General features: G+C 43.2%; 2 protein-coding genes across 2 annotated transcripts; one reads left to right on the top strand and one right to left on the bottom strand.

Annotated features, from left to right (window-relative positions):
- The first annotated feature begins 2,736 nt into the window (after nucleotides 1-2,736).
- cpt2 (carnitine palmitoyltransferase 2) lies at nucleotides 2,737-6,711 on the top strand. Its single transcript, XM_035416391.1, has 5 exons — nucleotides 2,737-3,148; nucleotides 3,559-3,639; nucleotides 3,724-3,830; nucleotides 3,992-5,296; nucleotides 5,715-6,711. The coding sequence occupies exons 1-5, from the start codon at nucleotides 2,961-2,963 to the stop codon at nucleotides 6,041-6,043; spliced, it is 2,010 nt and encodes a 669-aa protein (XP_035272282.1). The 5' UTR covers nucleotides 2,737-2,960; the 3' UTR covers nucleotides 6,044-6,711.
- Nucleotides 6,712-7,099: 388 nt separating this feature from the next.
- Nucleotides 7,100-9,145, bottom strand: magoh (mago homolog, exon junction complex subunit). The gene is made up of 5 exons (XM_035412877.1): nucleotides 8,959-9,145; nucleotides 8,327-8,385; nucleotides 8,063-8,173; nucleotides 7,422-7,504; nucleotides 7,100-7,298 (listed from the first exon to the last, which is right to left on the bottom strand). The coding sequence occupies exons 1-5, from the start codon at nucleotides 9,047-9,049 to the stop codon at nucleotides 7,199-7,201; spliced, it is 444 nt and encodes a 147-aa protein (XP_035268768.1). The 5' UTR covers nucleotides 9,050-9,145; the 3' UTR covers nucleotides 7,100-7,198.
- Between the last annotated feature and the right edge of the window lie 678 nt (nucleotides 9,146-9,823).

The raw sequence follows: 9,823 nt of genomic DNA, 5'->3' as shown, positions 1-9,823 counted from the left end.
ATGTACTATGCTTTAGTGTAGTCCAACTGAGGATTGGGAAGTACATTTGCTGCAAAAAATAAAATACTAATTATTAGAAAACTGCTAGAAACAAATCCGAAAATGACTACCGGCAATACTTGTAGAATGATTCATATCAATTTACTTCCACTTTCCTGGATTAACAAGGCATTTATATACTGAAGCAGCCAGCTGGATTTTCCAGAGGCAGACAGCTTGTCTCCAGGAAAATAAAATGTGTGCACTTGTAGCTACCTAAAAAGCAGTTGAGCACTATCAAATTTGGCTGACACTTTGCTGGCTAGCTTGTGTGAACAGTGGCTATTAGCACTATTTTTCTTACTCTTGTATGCCACTGCCTCTTTTGACAAGAGCTTCAAACGTGAATGACAGAATTTCACAACTGAGCTGAAAATGGAAGGGGGTAAAATTTGCGCATTACTCATTTGTTCTTTTTTCTTGCAGCTAGAAATGTTCCCTCCTTCTGTAGTCCTGTGTTGCATCTTCAACCTCTTTATATTGTGCTTACGCATAAAGTTGAAGTGCTGCTTGGTATCAGCAGACTATAATGGGAAAAAAGTGGTTTTACGGTTGCCTGAGCAAAGGAGAATAACGTTGTTATACCAGCAGTTACACATACAGCACGTAAAAACTAAAATGGAAATAATGACAGTTCACATGAATACTACTATTGTAGACATCCATGTGCTAGATGGAAAAATGCACACAAATTGTAAAAGATGTTGACACTGAGGTTAAACAAAGCAGGCACTGAGAACAAAAATGCTCCAGAAAGATTCCATTGCATGCCCAGTACTCTATGTGGGGCATATACACAGAGGTGGAAATTCCAGATTCAGAAAGTAAAAGTCCTCCCCAGTTTTTTGGTCCAATCACCTGGATTTGCTAAATAGCAAAATTCTTCAGCCAGGATGTACAACTAATTAGAGAAATCAACTGGCTGAGTTCATGGGCAGAAGAAACGCATGGCGTGTCTTTTTCTTTCTGACTCGAACTGGATTTTCAACCTCTTCACATACACTTCAAAGGGTTTCTGGGAGTATTGGATTATGGGAGGTGGATGCCTGATTTTAAACATACTGTAGATTGTACGCCTCAACACATGCATATGCACTGAGAGAGAGAGAGAGAGAGAGAGAGGGAGAGAGAGAGAGAGAGAGAGAGAGAGAGATTGCTTTAATGCAAAGGACTCTCATCAATCTAATGGAGGGAGTGAACTGTCACCTTTTCATCTGTGCATGTATTTTGAGGGCTGAGTGAGCATGCCGCGGCTGCTGGTGCTGCTGTATGTGTGTGTGCGCGTGTGCATGTATGTGTGTGTGTGTGCATGTGTGTGTGAGTGCGCGAGTGCGTGCGTGCGTTTTTTGAGCAGCTCGGAGGGTTTAAGGGCGAGCATCAGACTCAAGCTGGGTGGATTACTCTCTCACCCAGCAAAATTAATATCTCTACAGAGTGCTTAGCTCGGAAAGCCTGCCTCTGTCACACTCACAGAACTATATACAGCGACAGCCGGCCTTACATTTTCAGTGATGTGGGAGTACTGTTCCAACAAATCTACCTTTGACCTGTGTTCTGCTGCCCCCTGTTGGTCATAATAACATACGACTACATCCCACTATCTTTTCTTCGTTATTGAATACGCAGGCATTGTTGTAGTTCAGGCTAGTTCAGGTTCAGGTAGGGTTTTTGTCGTCTTTTCTTGCCAAGCTGTTAACTTAACATCCTGTGTGGTCTAAAGCAAGAAAATACACTACACAAGTAACTCAAAAGCAGCTTGCGAAAAGATTATTAGACAGGAAAGCACGTCTTCAGCAAACCTAAGATGATGATATCCTGGAAGTAAGCCCGTACTGTGTATGCTGAGGACAAAACATTTGAATCACCCATTGAAAAGAACGGGAAATATCAGACTTTTGAAGGTAAAATATCAGACAGCCGTTAAGTTTCAAATGAAAAGCACATTGTCAAAGTATGTAGGCATAATATATAATAAAATGTGTACATGTGAATAAATATTTTCCCAAGACCTCTGGACCACAAAGTGCTACACATAACAGAATGTATGATCACAAAAAAATGACCGATAACGGCTTTCTTTGGCCGTTAAATCACACTGATTTTCTACATTTAGTTCAGCAAGCAAGCTCTTTGCCCTCCACATGCGCTGTTGAGGCTGTTTCCCCTTACTTCCTAGGCTTCACAGCCTGGCCCAATGAACTACATCTGAGTGGCCTGGCCCCTCCTACCCTCTCCATGTTCCTGTAGGCTCTATGATCAAATCCGTGGCAGAGAAAAATAGGCGGTGACAAGAGTGGCAACTTATTGGAGTTTCTGTCGAGCAAGCTACAAGGGGATGTAGTATGCCAGTGGTATGGTCTAGTTCAGTGGTTCTCAACTTCGGTCCTGGGGGACCACTGGTTTGGAAGTCCAAAATCATTACTTTGGGAAATAATATTTTTCAAAAGGCTGACCATGTCTTGCTGGCTCTAAATATAATTGAATTGTTTGAATCCCGTATTCTACTTGAGTACAAATGCATTCATTGTTCTGCATGTCCAACTCCCATATTATCATTATATTTTCCAAACAGTCCACATATTTACAATGAATTTCATTTTCTTTGAATTTCATTTTCGTTCCATTATAATTTGTTAATCTTGTACCAACCTGCACAATCTTTGTTCGTCGAGGATAGGGGGTGGAGTCTCCATGGCCCGGTCTGTGTTTGCATTTGTCTGTTTGTTAGCTAGATACATTCATACAAACGACAGACGGTAGCAATCCGAGCTAGTTTTGTATTAAATAAACCAGTCTGTTTTTAGCCCGAGGTGTTCGTTCCACTTCGGTGAATCGTATAGCATTTTCAGGTAGTCATATATATTGATAGCTAACGTGAAAGATCTTGAGTTTAAGAACTTAGTAGCTAGCTAGATACCGTCATGGCATATTTCCTTTCTGTGCGGTTTATATCGGAACTTAGAAAATCTAGGAATCTGTTACCTGTAAGTAATATGGTTACATCCCCAGGCCTGTCGAATAACAGACGGTGCTACAGCAGCAAAGTTGGGTCTGAATATTTGCATAAGAGCATTGTACCAACAATGCACTATCAAAAGAGTTTACCACGGTGAGTAGTTAACCTTAAATTACATTTAGCTAGCAATAACATTGGCCGACCTGCTAGCTAGCTACTGCAGAATTTCTCAAATCAGTAAACTCTTGCATAATGTTGTATTGTATAATTAAGTGTACGCTAACTAGATGACAGTGGCGTTGTTGCAAGATAGTCTACCTTGGTACTCAGCTAACATTAGCTAGAGCTACATTTTTCAAATGTAGGTGAAAGTTCATACTCTTGAGTCAATGAGATTAACTCGGGGACGTTAGACTGCCTATATTAAACTGTGTTGCATGTAGTGTCAGTTCTTCGCTTAGGCTGCGTATTAAAACTCTGACAAGAATAATTATATCAGTCTTACTGACTAATCCATCAGCATTTATTATAAGTTTATCAATTCAATAATTTTGTTTTTGTAGACTGCCAATTCCAAAGCTGGAAGACACGATTACACGTTATTTGGCTGCCCAGAGGCCTCTCTTAAACGATGAACAGTACAGGTATGACTTCAAGTGTGGTATTTGGTTGTGCTGTACAGCAAATAATGGATTTTCCCAAATACCTAGAAACTGTGTTTTTTACAGAAACACTGAGAAACTGGCTCACAGCTTCCAAAGTGGGGTGGGAAAAGAGCTTCATGAGGACTTGGTGGCTCAGGACAAGAAGAACAAGCACACAAGCTACATCTCTGGTGAGTTATAAAATGGTAGTCCTGTCCGCCTAGCCACATAATGCAAGGGATCATTTTAATGCTTCTTCCTGTAAGTGACCTTCATACAAATTGTTTTTTAAATATTAGCGGTTAAAATTGGTAAATATTTGTCTGCAGTGTTTTCTGTGTGTGTTTTTTAGCGCCATGGTTCGATATGTACCTTTCTGCAAGGGATTCGGTGGTGCTGAACTTCAACCCTTTCATGTCCTTCAACTCTGACCCGAAGCCCGAATACAACGACCAGCTGCTGCGCGCCACCAACATGGTGGCCTCGGCGGTGCGCTTCATGAAGACGCTTCGTGGCGGGTTCCTGGAGCCCGAGGTTTTCCACCTGAACCCCGCCAAAAGCGACACGGAGAGTTTCAAAAGGCTCATCCGCTGGGTGCCGCCGGCGCTCTCCTGGTACGGCGCCTACATGGTGAACGCGTACCCTTTGGACATGTCCCAGTACTTCCGGCTCTTCAACTCCACCCGCATCCCCAAGCCTGGACGGGACGAGCTCTTCACCAACGACAAGGGCCGACACCTGCTGGTGATGAGGAAGGGCAACATGTACGCGTTTGACGTGGTGGACCGGGACGGGAACCTGGTGAAGCCCGCGGAGATCCAGTCCCATTTAGAGTACGTCCTGTCCGATCCCTCCCCGGCCCCGGCGTTCCCGCTGGGCTTCCTGACCAGCGAGAACCGGGACGTGTGGGCGGGCCTGCGGGAGAAGCTGCTGGGGTCGGGGAACGCGGAGGCGCTGAGGACGGTGGACAGCGCTCTCTTCTGCCTGTGCCTCGACGACGAGTCCATGCGCGACCACATCCAGATATCCCACAACATGCTGCACGGCGACGGGTGCAACCGCTGGTACGACAAGTCCTTCAGCATCATCCTGACCAAAGACGGGCAGGCTGCCATTAACTTCGAGCACTCGTGGGGAGACGGCGTCGCCGTCCTCCGCTTCCAGAACGAGATTTTCAAGGACACCACGGAGCGGCCCCTGGTCGGCCCCGGCTCCCCGGCGGCCGCCGTGGATTCGGCCTCCGCGGTGCGCAGGCTCGAGTTCAAACTGGACGGCGAGCTGGAGGGCGGCGTCGCCAAAGCCAGGGAGAACTTCCGGGCGGCCGTCTCCAAGCTCACCATCGACGCCATGGAGTTCAGGAGAGGGGGAAAGGAGGCGCTGAAGAAGAAGAAGCTGAGCCCGGACGCCATGGCGCAGCTGGCCTTCCAGATGGGCTTCCTGCGGCAGTACGGGCAGACGACGGCCACCTACGAGTCCTGCAGCACCGCGGCCTTCCGCCACGGCCGCACGGAGACCATCCGCCCGGCCACCGTCCACACGCGGCGCTGCGCCGAGGCTTTCGTTTGCCGGCCGAGCCAGCACTCTGTGGACCAGCTGCAAGGCATGCTGAACGACTGCTCCAAATATCACGGGCAGCTCACTAAGGAGGCCGCTATGGGTGAGTGCTTTGCGTTTTTTAAAGGGTAATTACACTCTAGATCCCTTTTTTTTTTTTCCCCTAGTTTCTTGATCCTGGCGCAACTCTGCTGTACAAATTAATTTGCGTGCAGAATACTTTGTGCAAATGAGATGAACACACATACTCCACCCACCCCAAGACGCATTTTTCAAAACTGCCGGGGGCGGAGCCAGGCTGAAACAGTGAGTGCAATTAACTCTTTAAATTGGAGCTGTTGAGCCTGTTTTTAAGCATCTGACCAGACTTGATATTCACTGTCGTTTATATACTGACTCCTTTCCAGTATTACGTTTGGCTAGCATGAGAGCGATTCTGTGCTATAGGCAGAATACTTGACATCAAATGTTTTACTGCCTTGCTCATTTCATTTAATGCATTTCTTTCTTTGTGTCACCAGGCCAGGGGTTCGATCGTCACCTGTTTGCAATGCGCTACCTTGCAAATTCCAAGGGCATGCCACTGCCTAGTCTGTACCAGGACCCAGCGTATGCAGCTATAAATCACAACATCCTCTCCACCAGCACTCTTACCAGCCCTGCGGTTAGCTTGGGCGGGTTTGCACCAGTCGTGCCTGATGGATTTGGGGTGGGCTATGGGGTCCATGACGATTGGATCGGATGCAATGTCTCTAGCTACCCAGCTCGCAACGTCCATGAATTCCTGCAGTGCGTTCACAAGTCCCTGGAGGACATCTTCACTGTTTGCGAGGGCAAGTCCTTAAGCTAGGGAAAGGAGAAGCGAGAGCCATCATCGCTGTAGGGAAGTAAATGAAAAGGCTTTGCAAAACTGTGTGATCTGTATTGGGTACCACTGGCTCTTTTCTAAACATTTTCCAGTACCAGTTAGGGCCTTTTTCAACATGGCATTAATAACATGCGACAGAGACTGTCACTTGGCATGGAGTAAAAGAAAAATCTCAGGTTTTATGCTAGGTATCCGTTACTGTCAATTAAATATTAATACATAAACGGTTGTTGATTTTGAAGTGTAAACATACAGAAATTCTCTCTTCAGAAGTCTTCCCCATAATGCAGAATACTGAATGAAGGCATCACATTTTTGGCTTCTTTTTGTCAGTGAAATCCTGTACTAAAGTTTAAATGCTGGCTTTCTAATAGTGCAACTGATGTGACTGGGATCCAAGTATGTATTAGTAATTTATTGCTAAGTGAATATGAAAAAAAAAAAGTTGTTTTTGAAAAAAGTTGGGCTTGTTTTGATACTGTGCCTTAAAGCAAGTCAAAAGCCTCCTTGCTTAGAGATTATTTATCCCAAGTAGTCCATTTTGTTTGATAAATCGACTGCTACATGACTTTTTTTGTATTTTGCTGGATGTAAGTCTTCATGTAAAAATTAATTGCACATTAAATCATGACAATGTCCCCCATTGTGTATCGAAGAAATTGTTTTCACAGTAAATTTCTTTCTGGTTATATATCATTCGATTTATGTGACTTTAGAATGTGTGTCCAGTTTGGGGGGGGGGGGAACAGTTTGGTCTTTGAATGCACAAGGGCAAATGGGAAAATCTTTTTACTTTATACACAACATTTATGCACTTGATTGGATAGAAAAATTATCAATTCTGGGAAACCTATACTACAAGGGCCATTCAAGACTTATTCTGTCAAAGAAAATTCAAATACTTAAATTTTCTTCCATATAATCTTCTAATGTACTTTAGTGAATCCCTAAGCATTTTGTTGTAAATTACTTTGGTTGTAGTTAGAAAGATTAGAAAGTCCTTTCAGTAAACTACATGAAGCAAAACAGACATAACAGTGCATTTTCCCCCACTTTATTTATTTAAAATAAAAAATAACAGATTAAACAAGCAATGCAAACATGTAATAACAGCGACAGCTATTCATTCACTCCGTCTTAGATGGGTTTGATTTTGAAGTGCAAGCCAATGAGACTGAAGACCAGACACTTCAGATCTTGGACCAGGTAGTAGAAAACTCTGAGGCCTTCTGGATCTCTGAAAGAGGGGAAATGGGAAGCACGCTAGAAAAGCACTTTCAACAATGTTTAACTGACACTCTTTATATGCAAGTCAATCCCACAGTAATCACAGCCTAGTAAGGCACAGCCTACTACTTACTTGGACTGGTTGACATCAATCAAGGACCCAATCTTGGAGGTTGTGAATGAGATGTGCTCATCACCAATGACAATCTCCAGTTCCTAAAAAAAAAATGAAAACCTGATTAAAGAAATGAAAATTTTGCTAGGTACATCTAGGTACACAACAAATAAAAATCACTTGCAAGAATGTCCATAATTATTTGTTAATCAACCTTTTACATATTAGGCATTTAGCAGATGCCAAGACACAGATTCCCCCCCCCCCCCCCCCCCCCCAAAGCCGAATCAAGCATTTAAAACTCGGCTCATAAAAATCTTGCACCCACACCAGCCTTCTCAAATAAGATTAGGGTCCACAACCCTGGTTCTGGAAAGCCACCGAGTAATTGTTTTCATTTTCACCTTAAATATCAGCATCAATTCCAGACCCAAGAAACCATATGAGAAAGGAAAAGGTCTTTTGCCACAGGACGTTGCAGTTAAGAGTGCCTACGTTTTGAGCATAGGGAAAATGCAGCATAAAGGTTTCCCGGCCACGGGTGACAAAAACGTATGTCCTAAGTCATAGGGAAATGGTATGTATATGCCTCTACCGTTATAGAGTTAGAAGTAACATAGCGATTTAAAAGAATGTTTTACAACAGCAACGCCACAAACCTGTCTGCCCACTCGATCTGGTGGTGGCCAGAGCGCGTCGTCTTCTTTTGTTATCTCGCTATCGTCGATTATCCTCTTCAACTCCTCCATCACACTCTTGTGTACGTATGCCTATGGGAATTTGGGCACGATCAAACAGGCGGTTTCATTCAACGAAGACTTTCTGGGCGCACACTTAAGCCATAACTAGTTGTTACCTATGGATAGTTGAAAAACTATCGCTCATAATGACCATAATCACAAAAATACAATATATTACGTTACCTCTTTTCTGATCATGACATCATTCTTGTAGTTGCTGTTGTTTGCATACCTTAACTTTCCTGTAAAGATAAGAGAACATTGCAACATTTTCTTCGAAGTAGCTTGAAACACAACCAGACTGGCTTGTTGCTTCAATCTCACGCCGTTGTCTCCACGTTAACGCGAGCTAGCTAGGCATAATGTTTAAGTATACTGTTAAATATTTACTGTTCAATTAGAAAGATAATAGTTCAGTTCGTTTAGAAAGTTAGATTGTATGTGTTTATGTTCTCGAGTTACACTTATACAAGAAACCAGTTCATAGTTAGTGTTATTGTTAGCTAGCGCTGGTTCGGTGGCTAAACACATTGGTTTGAATGCGTTAGCCAACATATCTTTAACTTTAGACAAATCCGTCAGCTAACAAGCACATCCCTACCGAATTTTCATCCAATCCAAAAAAGTTCATGCTATTAGTACTCTTCCTATCATTTCATAGGAACACTTAAAAGCATAGATAACAAATCTACGACGAATTTTCTTTCTGCAAACAGGTTTTAGCAGAACGAAAGTCAACTGAGGCCCAATCAAACGTACATACGCGGCAATTCCCCGGGATCTCTACTCACTATTATGAATACATATATTCTTACCATCCGGCCGAAATTCAAATTCCAGAAACTCATGGCCGAATTTGCCCTTGTGTCCGACGTAGTATCTCAAGTAAAAGTCGCTTGTAGACATTTTCAATGAAAACTGCGAATCGTGGTACACCGTCTACACACACACCGCTTTCTTCTAGCTCTGAGACGCCTGCGCCTTGTAGCGCCACATGATGACGCCAACATGTGGTCGCGTCATAAATACGTATTGGTATTCCAGTTCGGACAACAGTAGTGGTTTGGGTTTGGACCAGAGACTGTAAAAAATATCGCTATCGCTATGGCTCTGGTTTGGAGAAATTCGGTTTTGCGACACGCTACAGTACACCATTTTACAAATATCAGTACGAAATGGTAACACAAATAGGTCTAACTACAATGGCCACACAGACTAACGTCCTTTATGTGCGGTAGCACGGATAAGACACTTAAATAACTATTTGACTGGGAAACTGTTTGATCGAATGACAACCCCTAAAACTGTTTATGCTCCAGAAATAACGACTGGGGAACAAATTCACAGCCCTAGCTCTAGAATCTTGCAATTCTCCCTGGATCCAATAGATGTTTGTGTAATTGAAATTGAAACATTTTTTATTTAAAAAAACATTTTATTAAACATTTACTATTATTTATTTATGGTATCACTGATCACAATTAATTTGTATTCTGCGTGGCAACCTGCTCAATATCGCACAATAGCTCACGTTATGTTAAACGTTATAGATGGTCCCGTATCTTTTTTAACACTAGATGTCAGTAATATGCGACTTATTGTATGTAGGCAGCGGCACTTAACGTTTCATCTGGCAAAACCTTATTTTTATTCGCGTAATTCTTCACATGACCTTTTTAT

This window comes from Anguilla anguilla, chromosome 4, assembly GCF_013347855.1.
Source record: "Anguilla anguilla isolate fAngAng1 chromosome 4, fAngAng1.pri, whole genome shotgun sequence".
Classification (NCBI taxonomy): domain Eukaryota; kingdom Metazoa; phylum Chordata; class Actinopteri; order Anguilliformes; family Anguillidae; genus Anguilla; species Anguilla anguilla.
The sequence above is the reverse complement of the archived record's forward strand: the minus strand, read 5'-3'. Positions and strand labels throughout refer to the sequence as shown.